Consider the following 26,499-nt stretch of genomic DNA (forward strand, 5'->3'; position numbering starts at 1 on the left):
TGAAATGTTCTATCTGCAGCTGTGTTGCTTGGGTAAATGTTCTCTAAAAAAAACATGTTGGTGGCAAAAGGTGGATTAGAAAAGAAATGAGTAGTGTTGAGGGAAACTAGGGGTGGGAATCACCAGAGGCCTCACGATACAATATCATCACGATACTTATGTCACGATACAATATTATTGCGATTTTAAACATATTGCAATATTCTGCGATATATTGCAATTTATTACCTTTTTTCCAACTTCAAATTTTTCCCAGTTTCAAATGATGTCCCCAAAGGAAAATTTTGTCAACATTTGTTTTATCTAAAAAGATACATTTCTCTGTTTGTTCATCTCACTTCAATTGTATTGCTGCAAAATGGGGATTGTCAAGCAGACAGACTGACCAACACATATATCATAAAAGATCGATACTTGGCGTCTGTGTATCGATACAGTATTGCCACGAAAAATATCGCGATACTATGCTGTATCGATTTTTTCCCCCACCCCTAAGGGAAACAAAGCAGTTTTATTTCTTTTTGGTCCCCTATTTTTCAGCAAAAAAAGCTCTAAAACCCAACTGTACACTACCTGCTCAGCACCACAGGGCAAGTGACTAGCTGGTAAATATAGTGACGCATTAAGCAGTTAAAGAGACAGATATTTCGCTCAGTAGTTGGTGGAGACCAAAAACAAACAAGAGTGACTATTGGAGTCACCAAATGACTCTAAACAAATTGCTGTTGCCTTTTTGTGTGACTCGATGTAAATAGGCAACACACACAACAACACATACAACTTAAATAAATGCAGTATTGTTTGACAGCACACCCTACAATATCAACCTAATCTTTATAACCTATAACACCAGTACAGGATGGTGTTGGCCAAACACTGACATACTCTAAATGAGTGAAAAAAGTTATCTAATGTGCCTCAAAAAGTTTTTTTCCTAAGTTATTCCAATTATAAATGGTTGGTTTGTAAGCTCCCTAAACTGACACTTGAATATGCTGAGATGCTCATGTTCCTGCTGCCCCACATACTGCTTAACTAGACCTCAGAATAGTCTTTCCCCATTAGTCTCATCCCAATTACTGCTCTCCACAACACTGACTCATGAATGCTGGCTAACAGCTGAAGATTATCACACACTGTAACAAATTAGCTCACGCGACGAAGAGGTTGTTATTCTTTGAGGCTGTCCATTCGGGCATTAGGTGGAGGCTTTCCACCATTGAGCGTGAATATGTCTGACTTGATTTTCAGAAAGAAACTCTGAGGAAACAAGTGATCTGAAAAGCAGCTTAGAGATGTGGAGAGATGCAATGGTTACCTCCTCCAGAGCAGAACTTCTGTAAATAAAACCAGGAGGCTATTTGTAAGAAGTGCTTCCCAATTAAAACTAGGCCTATTGCTTCACCGGGTCACAGGGGAGCTTTATCACACTATGCACTGGGCAAAAGGCAGAGAAACACCCTGGACATGTTGCCAGTGACAAACAGAAACAGACATCTTCTCATTTACTACACTTGCAAGCCTTTAGTTTACAAGCATGTCATTCAACTGTGGGAGGAAACTGCAGCATCTAGAGCAGGGGTGTCAAACTCATTTTCACTAAGGGCCACACTGGAAAAAGAGAATCACACCAAGAGACATGTAGAGTTTATTGACGTGCTTTTGTTACTGCATGTCCCTTTTTTTTTACATTTTGGTAGCTTTTTTCCTCATTTTTGTACACTTTTTGTCGCATTTTTGTTGACATTAAGCCCTACAAAAGTCATCAAAAGAGTTCCTTAGCCATCATAGAATTTAGCAGAACTTCAAGCAAAACAGAAGTCAGCTGCACATTGGCTCCAAATCCAACATTACCATAGATGAGATCTTGGTCTCTCTGTCAACTCAAGTCAAAAGCCGTGGTGTCATTCTGGACAGTTCCCTTTTCATTCGAATCCCAGATTAAAGCAATTACCCGGACTTTTTTTTTTTCACCTCCTCAACATCTCCAGGCTCAGACCCTCACTGTCACAATCCAGCACTGGAAGCCTAATTCATGCCCTCGTCACGTCGCGTCTACACTACTGCAACTCCCTTCTCACCGGTATCCCTTCCAAGCTTACAAACAGACTCCAACTCGTTCAGAACTCTGCTGCTAGACTCCTCACTGGTACCAGATCATCTGAGCACATCACACCTATCCTTATCAACCTACACTGGCTCCCTGTGCACTACCCATAGACTGTATATTAATATTAACAGTCTATGGCGCTACCGTATTGAATTCAAGACCCTCCTCATCACCTACAAAGCACTCCATAATCGCACCCACCTACATTATATTACCGACCTCCTACCAGGCTATGTCCCTTCTCGCACCCTTCGCTCTTCCTCGTCTGGCCTCGTCACCCCCCCATTCCGCCTCTCCACCATGGGGGCCAGGGCCTTCAGCTGTTCTGCACCAAGACTCTGGAATGCCCTCCCCTCCCACATTCGACAGGCAGACACAGTCAATTAATTTAAAAAAAGACCTGTATTTCTTTGAAGCTAAATGTATTCTATTGTATTTTCTCCTTTTATGCCCTCTTAAATATGTAAGATGTCCTTGAGTATTTAGAAAGGCATCCGCCAAATAAAATGTATTATTACTATTATTAAAACAATGATAGAAATGTTTTAACAATAACCTGTTTCACAGCCTGAATATGAAAACTCTCTGCTTCTGGGGGAATTTCTGAGTGTCAGAGTCGGCAAATCTGCCATATTCTGCTTTGAATGTCAGGTAATTGCAGTTTAAAAAACACTTTCCTGTGTTTTTGGTTTGGCGCACAACTAGACGGGCAAACAAAATTGATTGTGAACCCAAATTGATATATACGGGCCGGATCTAAATCTGCAAGGATTGCCGGATTTGGCCCGTGGGCCTTGAGTTTAACACATGTGATCTAGAGAAAGCCCACAGGAACACAACAGCATAAACAGTGCTAATTGACGGGGGATGGGAATGTCATTAGTTTTGCAGATAATTTGGTCATAAATCAAAGTATTGGAAAAATGACATTTTTCAAATGATGATGGACTTACAGAAAATGCAAGTGATCACCACAGCTATTACAATTTGCAAGCGAAGTGAATGTCTGACTCTGCAACAAATTCCATGGCAATGGGTTCAACAGCAGTTGTTGAGACGTTACACTCAAATCCAAACATGAAACCTCATGATGGCACTAGAGGCAAAGTCAGGTCAGATCATCAAAGTCATTTGAATATTTTAGGATCCACTGGGGACCGTATATTTTATGGCAATCCATCCAATAGTTGTTAAGATATTTCAGTATGGATCACAGTGGTCGACTTCACACACAAAAAAAAGAGCCCTGCTGTTCAGTTCTCAGTAGCGACTAAAACCCTGGGTTAAGGTTTTAAACTCAATATCAGGAGCAAAAAAGAGTTGGATTTGTGCATCCCTACAAATAACGCTGTACGTTTTTATGTCTCACAAATCTGTTGCATAAGTTCAACCACAGGCAGAGTGCAAACCCGAATAATGCAAACTTAAACTGATCAGGGCATGTACATTCAGTTGCATAACTCTTACTGACCTCTCTACAAGTGCCTCAAGGGTTCTGTGATATTCAGAAATTCCCTGCACAATAACGAAACCTGCAGCTATCCCACAATACTCATGACAGGCTATACCAGTGACTGCCATGTGGTCACGGTTCAAAATGGAAGAAAATCATGAGATGATGTGTCATGCTGGTAGCTGTCATTATGCATGTGTGTTGATATTTGACGTGATAATCAGATAAAGTCATTCAGCAACCACACAAAAAAGGAAATAATGTTCACATGCATCGTTAAAAAAATAAATAAAAAAATCATCAGGTGATACAACTTCCAGCAGCTGAAACAAACAGCAGAAAGAAGAAACTTCAGATTGAACATAAGAGAGATTTTGAAATCCTGTTGAAGCACAATCATCTGACGGGTGGGTACCTTTTCTACTCTAGGTTGACTATGTATTTGCCTATTGTCTTGGGCCATTGGGCTGCAGCTTTTACTTCAGTAAATCATCTGAGTACTTCTTCTTTATGTCAGTCCCCCCCCTTATACATCTTAAAAATGGTGTTAAAAATGTCAAAACACGTGGTGTCTTAAAATTGCAAAATAGTTCAACACCCCAAATTACTGAATTATAATACTTATCGTAATCTAAAAATCTGCCAATTCCCAGAAGCTTTATCAACAAATGTTTGACATTTTTGCCTGACAACACACACATACACACACAAACAAACAAAGGTTTGATGCCAAAATTAATCCATCAGAAAACAAGACAAAAAAAGACAGTTCCAGATGAAAAGCAATATTTATGCTTCTGATTAGCCTTCCAGGGGAAATCCTCTGATGTTTGGCGACAAAACCCTTTTTGTCTGTCATCTCGAGTGTCAACTATCTTTGAGACTTTGTGTTTTCAATGAATCCTGTTCCAACAGATTTCTCCAGTGACAAAAAGAAGAAGAAGACCCCCGCAGAACAATCCAGACATTTGCTTGACACTTCATGTTTGGTTTTCATGAGAAAGGTGATCAGAGCTGATTTCTGAGCGACGGGCTGAGGGTCTTTGTCATTTTCTGCACGGAGGAAAACTTGTTTATTTCCCCTGGCGGAGTCGTCGCGTGAATGCACATCAGGCTGTTTGTGTATCTGTGTGTATACTTCAGTGATTAATGGTGTCTGCCGCAAAATGTCTGACAGAGCAGTATCTGCATGGCATAAAGGCTCATGCACAGATGAGCACACACAATAGCAGCAACAAGGAGCGGCTGGCACTTGGGAGAGTCTGACAATGAAGGCAAAAATTGGTCTATAAGTACATCTGGTCCCGTAGACTTATTGTCATGCTAAAGATCCCTACACACAAAGAAAATGCTGACAAACATACAAGTTTTATAAGCTGAGCAGTGATGTGAAAGGACACAGGAGGAACCGCATCATATTTATCTCCAAGCTTGAAAATATAAGCAGCAGCGAGGCTACAGGCAGGATCATTTTCCTCCATCTATCACACAGCAAACTCTTTTCTGCATATAATTTACTCTGTCGCATCACATTATGTGTCTCCTGTGTCACCTTTCTGACAGCTCGCTATAAACACTGGAATTATTTAGAGCAGGTCAGCTTGCTGTCTTGTCTCCGCAGTGATGAAACTGTAAGAGACAGATAGCACGGCCTTTATCTGTTCTGAAAGAAGTGGGGTGGGGGGGAATGCAAACACAAAGTTTTATAGCTAATTTATTCATGTATTTCTGATATTGATTCAATCTGATTTTCATTCTTGATTTTACATTTGGAAATTGTTTTCTTTCTTCTAATTCTTTTCTAATTCCATTCTTTTTCTTTATCGTTTTTCTCTAAGTTGATCATTTTTGACATTACGTTATCTTTCAAAAATGCTAAATTTTATATGTACTTATTATATTTACATTTTTTTGACTTGGTTTTATCAGTATTTCTTAATTCCTGATTTGCATTTTTTTATTATTCATTTTTAATAGTTTTTTTAATCGGTTTGCGCACTTAATGCTTAATGTTTATGATATTAATTTGTATTTGTTGTTTTTATTTTATTCTATATCTATAATATTTAATTTTATTATTTATCAGTCAAATTTTATTATATGTTAATTTTTAAATGTTTGATTATATTTTTAAGGACAAACACAGCATAGGCCATTCATATATTACTACATACTACAACGTTTATACCCTGACATACAATGCTTTTCCCTTATAATAATACATTTTATAAATAAAAATAAATACAATTCTGACATTCAATCTATCTCCTAGCAGGGGAAATCACTGTTATCTGCCACATATCTCTTCTTTGTAACACCGACTAACCTCGGGAATGAGCTTTCTAAACACATAAATATATCAACACCACGTTGCACAAAAACTTAAAGCGGGGCACTCTATCAGCCTCACTCTCCTCCCCATGAGGATGCAGGGATTTATGCAGCGGAGAAGGCACTCAAAATGATAGCAGCATAAGAACAGCCTGGATGAAAACCCCTTTAGAGCCAACCGGAGGCAGGGGTAGGAGTGGGGTGGGGTGGGAGTGGAGGGGGGTTAGCCTAGGAAATGAAGGCATGATTGATATTTCTGGGGCAATTTCACAGCCCTTGACTTCCAACAGAGAGGGAGAGAGAGAACCGGGAAAAAAAGGACAACTGTTGCCACATTTACACTTAAAAAAATACATATATATTATTTTTATATATATATATATATCCTAAAGGAAGTGATCTTGAGTCACCTTGAGATGTGAAAGTCTGTAGAGAGTTACTGAAAATAAGATGTAGGCAGAGTTAACCAGTTTAATGAATTTCATTTCCAATTTCAGCTCCATCAATAAATCATGAAATTCTGTCTTTAAAGCTCCGGAGCTACATATCATGTATACCTGTTATTTTCCACCTCATGCTACACAGTTTTTATATTTTGGATGTATTTTTTCTTGCTGTTTCAGGCGTCCATTGGTTTCTGTATGGTATGAAAACTACTCATTGAAGCAAACTCCTCAAACTTGTTTCAGTTGCGTAATCACATTGTTAATGCCATTCACACAAAAGAGAAATATTTGACAATAAATAATATAGTGTTTATATTTTACATACACTGCTACATAGCTACATGCTATAATGTCAGGGAAACCTGTTCTCTTGGTTGCCGATGTTGTAAATTATTTCTCCCCAATTTCGGATCAAATTCCTGATGGAACATGTACAATTTTGTAGTTCTTGGTTTAGAAGCCTATATTGTTTTTTTGCTGCTATTCTCCTAAACAGTCCCCTGCTACATGTGGCTACATGCATACCTTAGGGAAACCTGTAATCTTGGTTGCCAATGTTGGTCATTTCTTATTCAGTATTCATGGGGATGGTTCCATTGTTGTTACGTGACTGAAATTCAATAGGTCATGTAGTATTGACTAAACTACCCTGAGAGCCTTCAACCACGAAGTGTCTGAATGCTCCAAAACAAAATTCAGTAATACCTTTACTATTTAAAAACTAAAACTGCTGTTTTATTTAGTTTAATGGGTTGATTTTTTAGTACTTTATGAAAACTAATACTGACCATAAGCTCATGCTTTTGTTCGGTTAATATTTAGACCAAGTATGTTACATCTTTGATTATGTGTCAGGTTGGCAAATGCTAATTGTTTTCGTTCTATATTCCAGAAATGTAATGTTTTGGTCTCTCATCAACCTAGTTTCCAGCGGCAGCAACCCTGATAAACTCACTGTAAGCTACCATGCGCTGCAGCAAACCACAAACAGACTAAGTTAGCGCCTAGCTGAACATAATGGATTATTTAGCAGAGCCAGATATTTCCCATAGGAGTTGAAAAGAGCTAAAAGGAGAATTAATATTGGACTTTCATCAGGCGCACAGAAACATGACTTCAAATTAATGCTAATGTTCCTCAGTGTCTGGTGGCTGGATGTGTAAACAGGCAACTGTTTGCTAACAAGTCCGCCATATCAACTTTATGTGACAATACTGTGTCAGTGTTATGTTTACAGCTTGCTCCCCAATGTGCTAAAAAAAAATAATGAATGTGGCTTTATGTAAGCATTTTAGGGAAATATACGGAGACAGTAACAGAAATGAATGGAAGCCAACTGATGTCTGGGATAATAGACACAAAAGGTATTCACATGTCTAGAACACTGCAGCATGGTTTGCAAAATGATTAGCTACAAGACTACTGTTATGATACATTAAGACCCCAGGCAGAATATCAAGTACACTGATGAAACATAAGCCTAATTTAATTCACAATAACCAATGGAGATAAAGAGAAGCAGACAAGATGGAGAATGTTTGTTTTTCTTAAGAAGATGTGGATTCTACAAAAAGGATCTTCAACTCAATATCAGGAATTATTATTGGTGAAACCATTAGTGGATTAATGCATTAGTCAATTGGAAAATACCAAATTTTGCCTACCAAATGTGCCTCAAATTATTTCTTTTACATCATTGTATACTGAATATTCTTGTGCTTTATGCTGTTGGTTCGACAAAACAAAAAATTAATTTTGACAAGGAGAAATTTTTTTTTGGGTGGACTTATAATTTTTCACTATTTGCTGATGCTTTATACACTGAAGAAAGATGTCCTTGAAATTTTCTCATTCCGTGTGCATTTTATGCATAGTCATATTGACTCATACATTTAAACCAAGCTTTCACAGAGAAAAATGCAGGTCAGGGAGGGAGATGCTCCCACCCACCAGTGGGGGAAAAAAAACTGAATTTTGATGACTGTACTAGACAACCTCTGGGACGTTATGATTGATTGTGGGTACTGATGAGATTGAGTGTCTGTTTTGCGAGTGTGGGAAAAATCTGCTTCCGCGAAGCCTGAGGATTATCTACTTTGAATGTGTAAAAACAGGAGTGGTATCGTGCAGCGGCCTTGTGTAGCTGTGCCTAAGCCTATAGGTGTCTGAGTGTGAATAAACTTGGCATTGCAGGATATGCATAAATATCTGTCGCTTGATGGTGGCTGCACTCCACGATTAAGCTGTTTAATGCATTAAGAGCTTTATTTATGTGATTACATTTACATGTTATGAAATGATGATAATGTTCTGAGACTGCTTTGTGAAACTCTGTTAACAGAAACAGTGAGTGCAGCAGCAACAACAGGTGAATGACAATGCAGCATTGTTCACTGTCAGTCATGTGTGTGTGTGTGTGTGTGTGTGTGTGTGTGTGTGTGTGTGTGTGTGTGCGCGCTCTTGTACCTCTGTCTTTGTGAGGACCAACTCGAGCTATGGAACGTATTAGTGGGGACATTTTTGGAAAGTGAGGACTGTCGTCCGCCTGGTACTGGATTCTTGAGGTTGAGACAGATACAAATATTTTTTGACAATGATCCCTTAAATTTGGGTGTTTTTTCACTAACTCAAAGCACTGGGTCACTTCTTGGTTTTAAGGCAAGGTTAAAATTAGTTTACAATTGAACAGTATTTCTGCTTGATGCAAGCGGTTAGTTGGAGTCTCGCCGTAGATACCTACAGTGTAGGTGTAGGTTCGCAACACTGAACAGAGGTATGGAACATGGTTGGGACTAGGGTTGGGTACCGAACCGTACTGTACTTTTACCGGTACCGCCCGAATCACGTCAGTATTACCGAGTATTGGTTCACGTAAAATCAAACAGTGCCAAATTGCGGTACCTGAGAGTGCGTAAGCGCAAGCTTATCTGTTCTCTCTGCACGTTGTAGGGGTGTCACGATACCAAAAATTCAGTAGTTGGTGCCAATACCAGTAAAATAACACGATTCGGAAATAGAAGGGCGTGACTTGGGCCACTTGTTCGTGACCTCCATACTGAATGTATCGACTGGAACACTTTAAAGCGTATACTGCCCCCATCAGTTCCTGAAAAGACGCAGCACCGATGCTGCTTACACTGGCATCGGCGCTAACGGTGCCTACGGTGCTTCAAAAATAAATGGGCATCGTCGGTATAACCGGAAGGTATCAGAAGTATCAGTTATCGTGACATCCCTAGCATGTTGACAGAGAGCGGAGCTCCAACACACACACGTGCGCAGTGGTGCGGACGGCGCAAACTACGTCGGCTCTGCAGTTTTGTTGAAGTCACGGTGAGTCACGGCAATGCCGCTAAAGTTTTTCAAAACTTCACGCCGACACCATTCACTGTGATATGATATTAATGGCGAGCCGAAAGCAGTCGTGGTGCTGTTGACGTTACACTTCCTGTGAGACAAGCAGGCACAACAGTGGTTTCCATGCCCTGGGGATTGACTGACAGGCTGAGGTTGTAAGGCAAGGCAACTTTATTTCTACAGCACCGTTCAGCAACAAGGCAATTCAAAGTGCTTTACATAAAACTTACATGAAAATTATATGAAAATTAAAAAGCAATTAAAAATGCTCATGATGAAAATAAAACAGGCTAAAAAAGAATAATATACAAATACAAGAATAAAAGTTGAATAATTATTCACTTTAATAGGTTGTAGGGATGGGTTTGGGAGGAGAGAGGGAGGGGTACCGTTGGGTACCGGGAACCGAATTTCAGGTACCGGTATCGGTACTGATATTGGTTCAGATGCGAAAGGTGCCCAACCCTAGTTGGGATGTATCATGCTTTAATTACACTTTTGATTAAACTTTTCTATTCATTTTGTGCCATTTCAGAAGCGTTGGTGGAAAGGTCTGCCTTGTTTCATTACTGAATCTGGGACTAATCCATGCAGAATCAGAATCAGAAAAGGATTTATTGCCAAGTAAGTAACACTCACAAGGAATTTGCCTTGATTGTTGGTGCATACATAAACATATTAAACAATAATATGAAATATAACTTTTTATAGCCTAGTTATATATGAATATAACTGTTTTGCAGTGGCCATATTTACGTTGTTTCATTCACTGTTATAGAGAGCAGGGATCGCAGTGAGCAGAAGAAAGAAGATTCCTTTTTCAAATTGCTTCATGTTGTCTTCAGCTGGCATCGGAAAGTGAGGTGAAGGACTTGAGAATGCATTATGCGAATTAGGGTCCTCAGAAGTCTAGAAATAGAAATATATGTGTGTGTGTGTGTGTGTGTGTGTGTGTGTGTGTTTTGCAGCTTTAGTATGAACTATGTGGTGTTAGAGGCTTTCTTCATTTTTGCAAAATGAAGAAACGTTGGTCACCCTCACTCCTTTAAGGGATTAGTTTGAGTTTAGACTTCCAGTATGATTGATTCAAGGTTCAGAAAAGAGCTAAAATATGCATGGTGCAGTGAGGTTTATCGCTGTAGTCACCAAACACTCCCACGGGTGCTGTACCACAAACAGGCACAAATGCCTGTGTGTCCCACACCGGTTTATGTGTCCATCTGCACGCCTGCAGTAAGCTGGTTACCGGCAATGAATCAGGATTTGGTAAGCAGGAGCTGTGATGATGCAACCGGTCTACTGTACACCTTCGCTGTGCCTCGACTTGTCTGTCATGTCAGCCACAGGATGACGCAAAGCAGGTTCAACCAGTTAGGCGTCATAGCAGAGTAGGCAAATACATCACTTTCAACTTCACTAAATAAATGCTCTACTGAACTCCTCTGAGCTGATTTTTGGGACTCAGTGAGGGTGGAGTGGCACTTCTTTTTCGTTTGCATTTTGTCTCAGAGGATCCTGCTGTCTATTGATTTCATAATCCTCTTTCACTCCCTCAAAAGTTCTCCTGCTTTCTTTATACACAATTCCTTTGGACTTGGATCAATAACCTGAACATAAACACCAAAATGATCCATTTATCACCTCCAGCACTACATCCAAAAACTTTAGCACAATATGTTAAGGTCAGTAGCACTATTCAAACATTGACATTAGGGTTTTTTCTCATTACATGCCGTGTAGATTCCAGGTATATTTTTGGAGGCAAATGTTTTTATCACACACTACTATTTATATAAAAACAGAGAGCCCCGGTAGTTCAAACCAATCCCACACACAAAAAAGCCAAATGTATGTCTAATCAAATATATAATATAAGAAAAGTTATAATATATAAAAGAAAAGTCACCAAGGGGAGCTGGTGGGAGCAGCAAGCAAACACGGATTGCACAGAGCTGAGCAGAAGTTGTCCTTGTAGCTTCCTTTTCAACGTCTATCTTGTAATTGTTATGAAATGCTTCATGTCAGTGGGAGGACGTGTTCCTGCCTACACAAAATTGCTACATCTTCACATGATTCAAGTTGTGAGCAACTCAGTGTGTCAGGAATACTGTAGTGGGACTGTGTCGCTGTCAATGGCTGCTCATTGAGAAACGGCTTATGTAACTGTGGGCTTTAAAAGCAACACAAAAACTGGCTTCCTTTTGTTATTGTGGGCAATGCGAGTTGGCGTTTGCACTCGTCAAGACAGGATTAAGTGGTGGAGTCGACAAAACAAAGCAGAGCAGGGGAGGGAGGATGTGTTCAAGTCCAAGTTTAGTAAAAGTGTGGGTCTTAATCACAAAGGGTATTCCTCTGAACCTAAACTGCAGCACCCAGAATGCCAAGAATCCCTATCACTGGCCTATTTTGTGTCACTGTGACACCAGATGGCTCTCCCCAGAGCAAGAAGCCCAATTTCCCATCACCACCTGGGAACAGCCATGAACTGATCCCGCACTCACCCCTCATTAATTAAATGCTGTAATGGCATGCAGTAGTAGCTGCCTGTCCTGTCGGGATGTTACACGCCAACACCTAAACCCTGTGGCCCGGTGAACACGAGGACATGCACCGTGTTCAGGGAGCTCTATCTATTTGGGCTACTCCATTTTAACTGAGAGATCTGTCTGGAAAATCACAATAGTAATGGGAATATTTTGTGATTATGATTTGAAATTTTTCATTACAATTATATTTTTAATTTAGCCACATAACTTTGCAGAATGATAACACAATGTAAGGCTATAGTCCAGATTGGGTTCCACAGAAAGTGGAAATACAATAATATTTAGCCCAGCGCGAAAAACAATGAAAGAAATAATGAAAATGCCAACCCATATATTTATATGTAACAAATAGGTGTGGGGGGGAATCAATACAGCATAGCATCGCGATATTTTCATCATCTCTGGTTCAAGTTCTTACCGGACACCCTACAGCGGGCCAGTGTTTCAGTAGCCAGTTTTCAATAGTTTTTACAAGCCTATTGTCTATATTTTTGTAATATAATAAACACTGTTTGAAACTATTTCTGCTTGTGTAGGCCTATCAGTGCTTTCTGAACATATTGAAAAACACTTTTAAAAATACCGCGATAATACCGAAAACCATGATAATTTTGGTCGCTACAACCGTGAGGTTAAATTTTCATACCGTTACATCCCTAATCGATACACAGACGCCAAGTATCGATCTATTATTATATATGTGTTGGTCGGTTTGTCTGCTTGACAATCCCATTTTGAAATTGGGAAAAATTTGAAGTTGGAAAAAAGGTAATAAATTTCAATATATTGCAGAATGTTGCAATATGTTTAGAATCGCAATAATATCGTATCGTGAGGCCTCTGGTGATTCCCACCCCTTGTAACAAAGCTCAAAGGTTCAATTACTAGCAGTTAAATTGCATCTCACAGTCTACACTTAGCGAATGGACTTCAGCAAATCTCCCATTTGCTGAATGAAGACAGTGAGAAGCAGGTGAATGTAACCAGCTAAGTATCAACATTGCCGTGGCATCCTGGGTGCTTATAATAAAAAACAAACAATGAGAAAATTAAAACATACCAGAGTTGGTACAGTCTGTTGATCAAGTGTACTCTTGTCCACATTTTAGTTCCATTTGAAAGGTCATAGACTAGTTTGTTCCTGTGTGGATCTGTATACCATAATACTTCAGGCTGCTCTTGAACGCAACATTTCAGGCTGCAGGGATTTCCAGGAGATGTGGATCCCGCGTTTCCAAATTATTTCTGAATTAATCAGATATCAAAATTGTCCTTTATCTTGCTTGTTTTACTAAGCATTACTGCCTATAAATTGTTGTATTTTCAACAGATCAACAGGTACTTAAGTTAAACAAAGATATGTAGATATATATAATACTTACATTACAACAGTGTAACGTTCCAACTAGTCAAACCGCTGGAATTACTGCTTTCAGCCTATAAGCTTTAAGAGGAGACCTGCTGTATTTAGAAGCTCTTCTTGGTACATAACAAACAAGTATTACACAAGTATTACAAAATTCAATGTAGGCTTACAAATTATGTGTTCTTAGTAAGCCCGTGGCTAAAACTGTGTGAAGGGGATCCACCACCACTGGCCTCCAGCTAAAAACATGTGAGGTGTTTTTTTTCTTTTTTTTAATGAAATCATCCAACTGGTAGAAAATGCTAACATTCAGCTCTTAATCTCTTTTTGATCCTTTCAAACCAATGTACTGCAGCTCCTCCACACTTAAATTAAAGTTGAATAGAAGTTAACAAAAAAAGGATATTGCCTTGATTGTTTTTTTTCTGTCAGAAGATTAAAATGAAAACGCATAACAGGAAACGTGCCGTTCTTCTCCGGATTGGATTCTGCCTGAATCATTACAAAAGAAATGTCAAAAACATTTCTTGTAGATTTTAGCAAAGCCTTTAACCACTCGTGCTAGAACACGAGGGACAGAGTAGTGGAAACCAAGTAATCATGTTATGTTTGTCGTAATCTGTGCTCATCGAGGCTGCTTGCAGATGTTAGCTAACTATCAGTGTTCCCATTGAACAAAAAATGTGACCCACCGACATGCAGCCGTACAGGAAGGCGTCAACACAAAAGCTACAAACAAGCTGAGGTCAACTGAAGACGCTCTGAGCCACCGCAAGCACAAACATAAAAGACTTTGTGAGCAGGGTAAAGGAGACAGACATAAAAGACTTCCTGCTTCTGTAGAAGGTTCTCATAAAATTTACAGGAAACCAAGTCTACTGGAGAGAAGAAGAAATGGCAGTTTGAAGAATGAAAGGGCAGAGATTGGTGGACTGGAGGAGAGAGGGAGGGTAAGGAAAGTGTGGGGAGATATATTTTTTTCCTACCCTATATGTTTAGAAGAAAAAATGTTTTAATATGGAATGTATAGGGGGAAAAAAACTACTTAATTAACATTGCATTGTTACAAAAACAAAAAAGTTAGTTTCACCGTACTTTACTTAATCTATGTTGAGATTTAAATCATACACTCTGAGTCTGTAAGGTACGGAGCGCTAAGGTTACAGGACTAACTGTCGCGTTTTGATGTGATCTGGTCATTTGCCGTTAGTCGGCCTCCCTCCTTTATATAATGCTGGACAAACAACAACACTGAGTGTGCAGGAGCTGCCGATGACTCAGCAGGTGTTGTAATAACATGAATGAAAAGCAACGTCTAGTGGGAATCACTGCTAACGTTAGCAAGCTAGGCTAGTACACTAGGCTAGTTAGGCTCCTAGCTACCACTTATAAGCCCTCTTAAGTGTTGAATGTTGTAAAGGGACAGGCGGCTTACATCGCAAACTGTGCATTACCAACGCTACGTTGGCTTGTTGAAAAGAAAAAAAATATGAAGAAGCTCAGACGCTGTCGCCACAAATATGTCCAAAACTAGCTTTGAAAAATGGAAAAAAAAATTTTTTAAAAAGATATAGCTTGATTCTGATTTAAATGTATTTCTCTTCACGTAAACAATTTAAACTCCAGGAACCTGTGATGTGATATGTGATGAAGTGTGTTAAACAGGCTAATAGGTGGCCGGATTGGATCAGTGGGTAGAGCAGGCACACATATACTGAGAGGTATATACCTCGACGCAGTGGTCCAGGGTTCGAATCTGACCTGTGAAGATTTCCTGCATGTCTCCCCCCCTCTCTCTCCCCTTTCTAGCTGTCCTGTCAGAAATTAAAGGTGGAAAAGCCCAAAATATAATCTTAAAAAAATAGCAGTGTAATAAGCACAAGGGGGAGTATTGATTGATGCCTGCTGCTATTAAAAACAACTCACATGATGCAGGAACATCATATTTCAAAAGCACAATGGCTGGGTAGTAATGAGTCACCAAACCAAACATAAATATATTGTATTATAAGTGATATGATTGGATCCTAAATTGCAATGTGTCCTCTCACTATTGATTTAATGAAGCATTAAACTCAAGAGGGCAATCAGTTGGTAGTCAGTTTTATTTCCCTTCTGACCAAATCTTTTGATGAGTGGCCGCATAAGGCTTTTGCCATGCTAATTCTTCATTAATCCTAACTAGAAATCCCCCTCTTCGACAGCATGGGAAAAATAACCACGAGCAACACAAACAGTTTGAAGTGACACCGCCTGTGCACTGGCCATTGGTTAAAAAAGCAATCATCGTAGGATGTGATATCTTTTTTTTTAGACCAACATCCTCTTTCCCTGTCCAAGAATGACATCTGTGTTACAGAAAACCAAACATTTCACAACCGGTCAATAGCTTGACTCATATAGTAACGCCTGAGTTTCTAAACCAGTCAATAGCGTTAGTCATTTCTAAGAAGTCTCGATATTAGTAGTGGATTGTAAAGAATTCCTGTGACTGCTCAAGTCCAGCTGGGTTTTATGTCATACTAGTATTGTTTTCTAAAGCACAAAGAAGAGTTTTGTGAGCTACAGAGCCCTAGAAATTGTTTGTGCATAAAAAAAGCATTGTCATAGGGTTCAAAGAACAACCACAGGCCTGGTGCGACAAGAGTGTGCGATGTGACAACGGAAACCTAGAGACACCTAGCAAGGAGGAAAACATACAGTACAGCTGACAAGATATAATGTGGTTTTCACCGCAAATGCAAACTGCCTAATCTAAATCTCACAGCTTCACAGACTACATGATTGAACATCACAGCAGCTGAATAAAGTCTCACCTCTGATTTTAAATGACTTTGTTTTTACTTCTGCTGAACTACAAGTGAAGAAAAATAACTTTATTAAACTGTCATTTGGGAAATTGAATTTTTACACTCTGCTGTTGTTACTCATTACACACACACATAGGCCCAAAATACACACACCCATATGAGTCTTTTCGTAGTGGCATTGGACGTAAACCAAGGAGGTGCAAAATTGTACAACATGGATGTAATTCCTAGTTTAGTGAGCTGCAATATATATTTATATATATATATATATATATATATATATATATATATATATATGAAGTTTTCTTTAAATTAAATGACTAGCCATTTATAGACAAAATATCACAACATAACATCTAGATGACAGTAAACTAAAATCTGTCATCTCACAGTATCGTCATGTCAACCCATCCCTGATGCTAAATAGAAAATATGTCTTTTTGTAATTTGGATGAGCTGACCCTTTAAAGCAAAGTAGCAAACAGATCATTCTAACGTTACTAATAAGTTCACCCCTGATTCATTTAGTTCTAAAACACTTGAAGTGCAGCAGAAGTGAAAAACTACACACACCAAAAAGATGCCATCTGTGATCTGAAATCAAAAGTGAAATCAGAACCTTCTGCATGGCCAGACACCATGTGGGATTAGTGAGAAAATGTTGTTTTGTAATTTGGGTGAACAGACCCCTTTGAGGCACCACAGAGACTGTGAACATCATCCTCTGGCATTAATGTGACTCTATTTACACACAAAAAAAACTAAGAGGCAAAAATAAATATAGTACAAAAAATTCAAATTAAAAAAGAAGTAGCATCAACTGATGGTGCTTTATGAGTCCCTAGGATATAAGTGAAGTTTGCGTACTGCTGACAGATAACATCAAATAACACAGTATGTTCTGACAGCCGCTGTCACAAGTTGTGTCGACATCAAAGAAGCCGAGGGAATCTCCAGACTTTCAGGATGTGTGTCATCTCATCTCACGGTGGCATCACTTGGATGTTGTGTATTTGCTAAACCTAGGACTGTACAAATAGGTCGTCTTGACAGTGCAGCATTGTTTCTGTTGCTTTCCTCCAGTCCTCACCTTCTCAGGTGAACTCATCGAAAACATCTACATGTAACTCCAAAACCAATCGGCCACCTGTTGTACCGACTTCACACCAGTTTCACACCCACAGCACGGGGTCAAGGGTCAACAGATGGAGCACATTACATGCAACAGGGCCAGAATGTCTTTCAACTTGTCCATGATCAGGGTGTGAAAAAGAAAAAGAGAGTAAAGGGTAAAGAAACAGCAAGAGAGAACACACTGCACATCCTAGTACTTCTTACTTACTCATTGCTACCAGAGAACCAACACACTCAGGCCAAAAAATAATGCAGCCTGTGTGCACCCAATGCGTTGTTATCTTATTACAGATATGATTCAGCCCTGATTCAACAGCCCCAATATTGCACATTCAAACGGAAAGATGTGCGCCCAAGCCAGAAGAAATTATATATCTCCATTATAGACACAACCACAACATATACTCTAAATTAAAGTGTTACATTATCATGTATATTAGTATGTATTTACCATGCTTTTTATATCCTTCTTGTGTACTGGAAAAGTAGCTAGGCAATATGTCTCTAAGACCCTTTTATTGTACAGTCAATGTTAAGCAAACAAGAAATGTTAAGAAATAACGTTACTGATGCTTAGCTCTGTCTTAAATGAGATGCTACATGAGAGGCACAGACTGGAGCTAACGTATGCCTGTGCCTAGTAGAAGAGTTGTAGAAATGAATAAGCACATTGCAGCACGACAGACACAAAATGCCAGCGGGTAAGAAAAAGCTTTATCGCTTTACTCACCATAAAAACAGCCAGCTGAAGGCACCAGGTGTCATTGTTGAACCGTTGAGCCGTGAATGCTAACGTTAGCCTAGCTAACTCGGCTGGTACTGACGGCTGGCTCCGAACTCCGTTCATTTTCCTCACTTGTTGCACTTGTTTCGGCGCTAAATATTTCGTTAGTTTCCTCAACATCTTGTTTTGCAACGGAGTGGACTTTGGGTCATATGAAAACCGTTTTATAATAGACATTTTTCGTGCTATAGCTAAGTTACGGAATTTTATGGAAGCCCATTTCCGCGTTTTTTCTGTGATGAAAAAATCTTGTAAGTCATTATAATGAGAAACTCAAAATAACGACTTAGTATCTCAAAAAAGAGAAGTTTCTCAAAATATACTAAGTCATTATTTTAAGATACTATCTCATTATTTTGAGATACTATCTCATTATTTTTAGATACAGACTCATTATTTTGAGGTAGCCTACTAATTAAGTCATTTTGAGATATAGGCCTAGCCTACTATCTCATTATTTTGAGATACTAATTCATTATTTCGACATATCTCATTTTGAGAAATGATTAGGAGATTCGTGGCAATGCGAGACTAGTCGGGATATAATTCATAATGACTCTTGCCCTTTTTTGATGAGATAAACAGCCAAATGTAGCCTAGGCTACTGTATCCTAGGCATCATGGCAAAAGCTGTCTTGCATTAAAAAACATGTAGTCTTGTTGGAATCTATGAGCAGTGTTTCATGCTGTTTTCCTGATTAACAATGCAGGCATTCTATTGTTGAGGGTGTAAAAAAGGCAAAGAAAGTCCGCAGGCCTGAATGTCAGGAAGACACTTTATCTCGGCCACACAGACCGATCAGATCTAACATACCGACGTGGACCTGCATAACGGGTCGGTAACTATGAGAGGAAATACCATCTTTGTTCTCTCCAGCTCCTTGGTGTTTCCCGCTGCTAATTCCTAATCTTTATGACTACCAGATAAGCACAAGCGTTAATTAAAGAGAGCTGCATAATTATATCTTAGAGGGACCTGCACCAATGCCCCCTCACCACCACCTCCCCATGCTGACACTTCAGCCTGGTTTCTCCTCAAGCACTGCATTCTCAACATTTAGCATTCAACGCTGTCACACTCCTCGCATTATCTCATCCTGACCCATTGCTTTCACCTAGTTTCTGAAAATGGAAGGGGATCCACCCACGCTCCAATGACATGGAAGTAATAAAAAACACAACAGTTTGTTCCCCATTGCCCAGAGCAGAGTTATAGGTGTTTGTGGAATCCCTACCAGTGAAATCACAGAGAAGCATATCAAATGAAAGTCAATATTTTCACAAGCCACTGACATGGAGGAAAACTAGAAATGGATGCAGCTCATAAAAAAACATCTTGGCCCCGTAAACAACTTCACATAACTTCACAATCACTGATCATAGCTGAAAATGAAGCGGGGTGGAGAAGTGTGGGTGCAGCCTTTGGTTTTATGAAATTACCATGACATAAAAATTCATCACAACTAGCTTGCCTGCCCGGGTGCTCGCATCTCCACCAGAACGACCGCAATCTGTCAGCTCATCTGCGAGTCCATCCCAAGGAGGGGTAGGACAGGCGGAAAATAATAACAGAATGGACAACAAAAGGCTTTGCCAGGATCGTGTGGTTATGAGTTGAGCTTATTAAAAACCACAGTGGAAAATAAATATGCAAACACCGAGCCCGCCCTCTAGCAGAGAACACAATAAAATATGGTGTGAAAGACAGAGAGTGAAGAAGGAGGGAGAGCAGACACCCCACTGCTAATTTAATAAACTGACTATAGCAGGCTATGCAATTCCATTATGTTGTGTCATCTGTCCTGCGGAGCTTGGATCAGTTCCTTGGGGAAGGTCACGACAAATGACAGACATAATCAGATACAATTAAGTCATTCGGGATCCCAAATTCCAACGTCGCGCCAGCAGGTTTGGAAGCTGATGACCACGCTGTTTGTCTCTGACGTCACTTGTCATTAGGTGGTTTAACATGACTGAGAAGAGAGAGTCAAACATGGTGAATCATTGTTGAGAAGGGTCGGGAGGTATCCACCTGCTACATTTTCACATAACAATATTTGTTCGATATCTCACCAAAGGTTATGCAAACTGATTTGTACCATGCATACGTATTGTTGCTTTTATAATGGTGAGTGCAACACACATCAATGGAGCATGGAGCATGGACTTCACTTCCCACCGGACACAGATGGAAGAAGTAGTCAAGGCACTGTAGCCAGGATGTTTCGATCCAAGAAACTGATTGCTGTTTTTCTGGACAGCTGACCCACGTTTGTGATGAATAAAGATGCCACCGCATATATTAGATTGATCGTTCGTCTCGAATGCATCTGAATGCATGGATCAGACAAAATTCAAATTTTCTATTTTACGTTTCACTAGCACCTTATGTATATTTTTACATTTCAAGTCTATTTTCTTATGTTTACGTGATTAACTGTAGTGATTGTTGTTGAACTGGGTTCCCGGGAGCTGCCATAAAGAGTATAAGGTTAACACGGTTGGGGTTGTGATTGGATAACGACAGCAGTTTGCTTGGCTTTAGTCACCAATTATTATGGAAGTCGGGGTTGATTGTTGGGTTTATAAAACTGAGACAGGGCTAGTCTCGCTTTGCCAGACCTTCCTCCACAGCGCTGCGAAGGAGGCTCTGGCTAGTCCACATAGCATTTTGGGATGGGAGAGAAACATGCTCTGGTTTATTGGCATTTCTTTGAACCAATAACAATTGTCTTGGGCGGCGCTAGGCACAGAGCCATTGACATATATAAAATGGACCAACAGAGCCCGTTGCTCTGGACGGAGACCAGTGAAGGATATTAGAAGCACTTTTCCGGTGAGCGCTGAGCGTTACTGCGCAGCCTCCAACTGAGAGAGACAACGTAAATGTGACGTGAGCAACCTGTCTGAAAGTTGGAAGTCTTCTGGTAGCTGTGCCAAGAGAAATCTCAATCATTCCCAATCTTACAGAGACAGAGAGCGTAGGTATATGTAAGGAGATAACACAGACACAGGCTAATTATTGTTAACTAAAATGCTAGTTAACATCAGTAATTAAACCTAAACAGCTAATGTAAGTCCAAACTGCCTGCTAGCTTCTCCTGTACTATACGGTAATTCCTCTACTATGCGACAGTAAGTTGCGTGGTTATGACACAATCGTTAGCCTATTTTTACAAAAACATCTGCTACGGAGCCATAACGTGAGGTACAAGGTAATGGAGCCTTTAATACATTGTCGTGTTTCTTTAGAAATAAACAATGGACAAATAGAGTCTTTAAACGCTTCAGATGTAAAGTTATTCGCTGTCAAAGTGACGTCAAAATGAATGGCAGTCAATGGAATGCTAACGGCGGGTGATCGCTTGTTAGCATCAAAATGGCGCCATAGGAGCTACGCATTCCAGACGCTCGCTTACCCCCTTGCACAGAGCTCCGGTGCCGCTGCAAAATAGCTATGGGAAGGAACTTGTTTTGGTGGAACATGTGTACATTCAATCGACCGGAGTTTAAAATTCCAACACCAGAAAGCGTTAGGTAACAGGAAATCCAGTCGAAAAGAAGGACATACGGCAGAATTTCTGGCGGCAACGGGGCAATCCCGGAAGTTGAAAGTCGTAGATATAGTCTATGACAGGGGAGACCATAGTTACCGTCTCCAATTTAACCAAGTAGTTTTAGTTGCCTAAACCTAACATAACCTGACAAGAACAGAGTTGGGAAATCAGATAACACCCATATGAATCAACAATGAACACAATGTCATTCTGCAGATGGGTGTTAGATCAAAAACCACTTATGAGTCGTTTTGAATGAAAATGACAAAAGAAATTGTCCTTCTGACTTGTTAATGGAAACATATCTGCCCTTCCTTAACTGCAAACTACTTTCTCTTTCAGTCTTAAGGCCTGCTCCCTGCCTCTCATGACTTAATACTATATTAAGTTTATCACTCATTCAAAACTACATGTAGACATACATATACAGCACACACACACTGCCTTTTTACTATAACGGTAAATGTTAGAAATCCTTGACATGATCAGAATGTACCGGTTCAAACAGCAGCAGAAGAAAACAAAGCAAGTGAAGAAAAGGCTACATTTAGCTCTTGTCATTAGTCAGAGCGAAGAGGCTGTCACGTCACGTATACGGTCAGTGGGAGTGCAGAGCAACGTGGATTTGGTCCTTATGTGCTGCACTGCATTCGTTACCCGGGTGAAATTTTAGACAAGAGACCAAGAAGGGCAAACCCTGCTCTCTCACACATCTGACTGAACAGTCTCATTCCTGTCAGCTTTGGTTACAAAGGCTCAAAACTACATAGAGGAAAGGGGACTTAACAGACATATGAATGAATGTTTGATTAATATTTAGACACATTTCAAATCGAAATGTGACATTTTAATGAGTTGTTTATTTGTAAGTGTGGTCAGTGCTGCCATAAAACCAAAAGTGACAAATACATCCTCACATTGTTTGCCTTCCTAACATCATTCCTGACATCGTGCTGTTTTGTGTGAGTTCAAATTGTAGCCTTCTCTGCACCATCAGGAAATGATGCGTTCCACGGGTAGGAGTGGAGGAGGATGCATGCATTGGCTCTGCATCCTCTCTGCAGAGAAGTGCCAGTTTCTCAGCTGCAATTTCAAGACAAAGCAGCAGTCGTGTGCTGCATTTTCACCCAGGCCAAATGTCATTGTCAAATGAGGAGGTATAAGACGAAAGATAGGGGGATTAAAGGGTGAGATAAAATGTCCCACATCCAGATAAGAGATGCAACAGTTAGTCAGTATATCAAAAAAAAGGAATCATTAACTATTTTGATAATCTATAAATCATTTCAGATGTTTTCCAAGCAAAAATGACAAACATTTTCTGGCCTTAGCTTCTGAAATCTGCTGCTTTTTACTGTTGTACTAAATGTCTTTAGGTTTTGAACTGTTGGTTGGACAATATGAGACACTTGAACACATCACCTAGTGCTCTGAAAAACTGTAATCAACATTTTTCTTTTACTATTAATTGACATTTTATTGTCCAAACGATAATTGATAATGAAAGTAATTGTTTGTTTTAGGGCTGCAACTAACGATTTTATCGACCAGTTATTTATTGTTTAGCAAAATATGTCCATCATCACAGTTCATAATCATAATTCCTGAGGTGACATTTTCAAGCTCAAGGTGCCAATTTTTTGTTGTTGTAAAACCAACAGTTCAAACTCCAAAATGTCCATTTGACTATGATGTAAAGCGGCAAATATATTCAAATTTGAGAAGCTTGAATCATCCAAATGTTTGCCATTTTTTGCTTTTTGGCTTTGATTAATCCACTAATTGCTTTAGTTCTAAATTTCTTATTGACATTTCTGTGGTTTGGGGGATGTTGGCGTATGAGTTGTGCATGACAGTCTAAAGAGTCTGGATTATAGATAAGAACCTGTTAGGTGAGAAAAAGCTGCATCCACAACATTGAATCTCAACTCACATCATATCACTGAGGAACCTATTTCAGATCCATTTCTCTTCTGACTGCTTCTGGAACCATCTTTTCTGGTGCTATTATAGAGGATAGCTCATCCACACAAGACTGTTTGCACATGCATCTTTGTTTTTTCATCTCTATTAAGTTGTCTTATAGGTGCCGAAAGAAAACAATCACGCTGTAACCACTTGCAAAAGAGCTGCAATATGATTCTTTCGTCAATATTGCACGGCCATGTTTGGCTCTCAGTTGAAGAAATAACATTTCAAGTCCCTTCTGCTTTACAGTTTCAGCCAACTCATTCAGGGCTTTGGAGAAGATGGCCAGCCCACACTGACAGCGTACACCTTCTGGATTGAGACAGTAATAGCATTACCACCAACGAGGCCAGCACACAATATAAAAACAGAATCCTGTTGCTGCAAAATCACGACTCCCATATCTTCATATATCATCTATACACACCGTGCACGAAGCAAAAACAATCATTAAAACAAACATTAACACTTTTGTCTCTAATGAAAGTCTGAGAACACAACAGCTTCAAAGAAATAGAAGTTGGAGCTTGTTTGATCTTTTTCAACTATAAATACCTATTCTGACTATAGTAGCTCCGGGGGCTTTGATAACCAAGATAGGCTGTTTCAGTGGTGGGCCTTGAGGTCTAAGCTGAGGGTAGTAAATATTCAAGAAACTGTCAAGTCTTTTTGTTTGGGAGTGCAATTACGCCAGCCAGATAAGCAGTGGTTATTCCCCAGCATAATTACACACTTTGTAGCCATATTACTTTTCCAACTGGGCTACAGATTATCACTTTGTGCACTGCGAAAAGTATCTTCTCAATCAAATACTCTTAAAAATCAATCGAAAATACTATTTAAAAGCATATCATGTCCTCAAAAGAAATGCATAGAACTTGAAATGGAGGTATATGTTTGTGTTTTTGTTTTGTTTTTAAAGAAAATATAGTTATGTTCGATTAAGACTCATCACTCCCAGTTGAGTCACCATTCTACACACGTTAACATCCATTTGAACTGAGTGGTACTTGTTTCAGGGTGAATATGATTTGGCTTATATGTGATTTTACAGTGTGAGTGCTGACTGAATACACAAAACACAAAGTCCAGGACATGGGGGTGAACAAAAGAGTGCCCAATCATATTTCAGCAGATCACATTTAAACAAATAATCACTGATTGGCATCTCCAGTATTTTCTTTCTTTTGAACTTTTTCTTACCACTCGAATTCTTTCCACAAATGAGGTGCTGGTACGGCTGCAGCAGACCCCAGATCTCCGAGTCGTTGTTGATGGCTTGCTCCAGTGACTCCAGCGTAAACTTGGGGATCCCGTTGTCCCTCTCCACCAGCGCGCTGCGCAGGACGCGGCTGAACACCTCTCTGAACAGACTCTCCATGCAGGCGGTGAGGTATATGGCAGCGTGCTCGTGGATCCTGAGGGCCACGCGACTATCCACCATCCACCTGAAGAACTTCCCCACGGAGAATACCAGCCCGCAGCGCGCCGACTTGCCTCGGCTGAACTTGTCCCCGGTGCTCATGTTGTAGAGGGACAGGGCGCTGAGAGCCGCCGCGATGCAGTTGACAGAGATGGTCCATGAGAGCACCACCTTGATGGCGCTCTGGATCTCATACTTGGTGCACTTGGCGTAGCGCAGGCTGAGCCGCTGCGCTTCCCGGGCCACCCTCACCAGCGCGCGGCTGATGAGAGCCGACAGCCGCGCCAGGACCTCCGGCGGCGGGTTGCCCACCATCAGCTCCTCGTCTTTCCTCAGTGCTCCCTCCACCTCGCCGAGGCTCCATGGCACGTCCTCCAGCTCGGGCAGTTTGGCGCACTGACCCGAGCACTCCAGTATCTCCGTGTCCTCCGCCAGGACGGTGTTGACTGTGTCCAAACTGTTCTGTCTGCTGTGCATTGATTCGGTCAGATGCCAGCAGTTGCCCCCATGCGCGATGGACTGATGCGTGTCGGAGCAGCACAGCGACACGCTGGACGACCTGACCGAGTCCGCAGCTCCACCATAACCAGAATCAAGCGTTAAATCCTCCAGCGTCCTCACGACGGTCTTACCCTTGCCTGCCATAACTGCACCGCATACTGTTGGGTATGCTTGGTCCCTCAGTTAAATGCCACAAACTCGTTTTCCTGCTTCTTTTTTTTTCTCAGCCGCTATCCGAGGACTTAGTTGTATTTCCCAGCTTAAAGAGTGAAACGACCGAAGGGAGCCTGTACTTTCACCCTCCTCTTAAGTGGCTGTATGTCTTCGATATCCTCTTGTCTTGTCCACAACTTCATACGCGTAATGCGAGAGCGCACAAACCCTCCGCGCTCACTGCAACAAGCGCAGCACGGGCAGGAATCTGATGGAGAGGTGGAGCCTGGAGCCCCGCGGGCTGAAACAAGCCAATCCGCATCTCCATCAGCATTGACTGACACAGACAGCCTACCTGCTACCTTTGAGCAGAGGCTACCTGGCGCTGGTGAAACATCACTGCAGAATCAGTGACACGCACGTAAGCTGCTGTGCCAACCAGTCTGTTATTTGTACTCGCGTGTAGCTGCAGCGAAGTGATCGAGGCAGGATGAGAGCTGGATTCCCACTGAGAAAACACATGGTGGAAATGCGAATGCTCCCTTGATAGGGTGGAAAGA

The 26,499-nt window shown here is 40.5% G+C and overlaps 1 protein-coding gene across 1 annotated transcript in view; it reads right to left on the minus strand.

Moving 5' to 3' along the window:
• LOC120553325 (ankyrin repeat and BTB/POZ domain-containing protein BTBD11-A) overlaps positions 1 to 26,444 on the minus strand; it is a 211,631-nt gene extending 185,187 nt beyond the window's left edge. The window contains exon 1 of the mRNA XM_039791618.1: positions 25,066 to 26,444. Within this exon, the coding sequence (XP_039647552.1) occupies positions 25,066 to 25,930 (865 nt within the window). The 5' untranslated portion in view covers positions 25,931 to 26,444. The remainder of the gene's footprint in view (positions 1 to 25,065) is intronic.
• Between the last annotated feature and the right edge of the window lie 55 nt (positions 26,445 to 26,499).

The sequence above is a fragment of the Perca fluviatilis genome, chromosome 23 (genome assembly GCF_010015445.1).
Source record: "Perca fluviatilis chromosome 23, GENO_Pfluv_1.0, whole genome shotgun sequence".
NCBI lineage: Eukaryota > Metazoa > Chordata > Actinopteri > Perciformes > Percidae > Perca > Perca fluviatilis.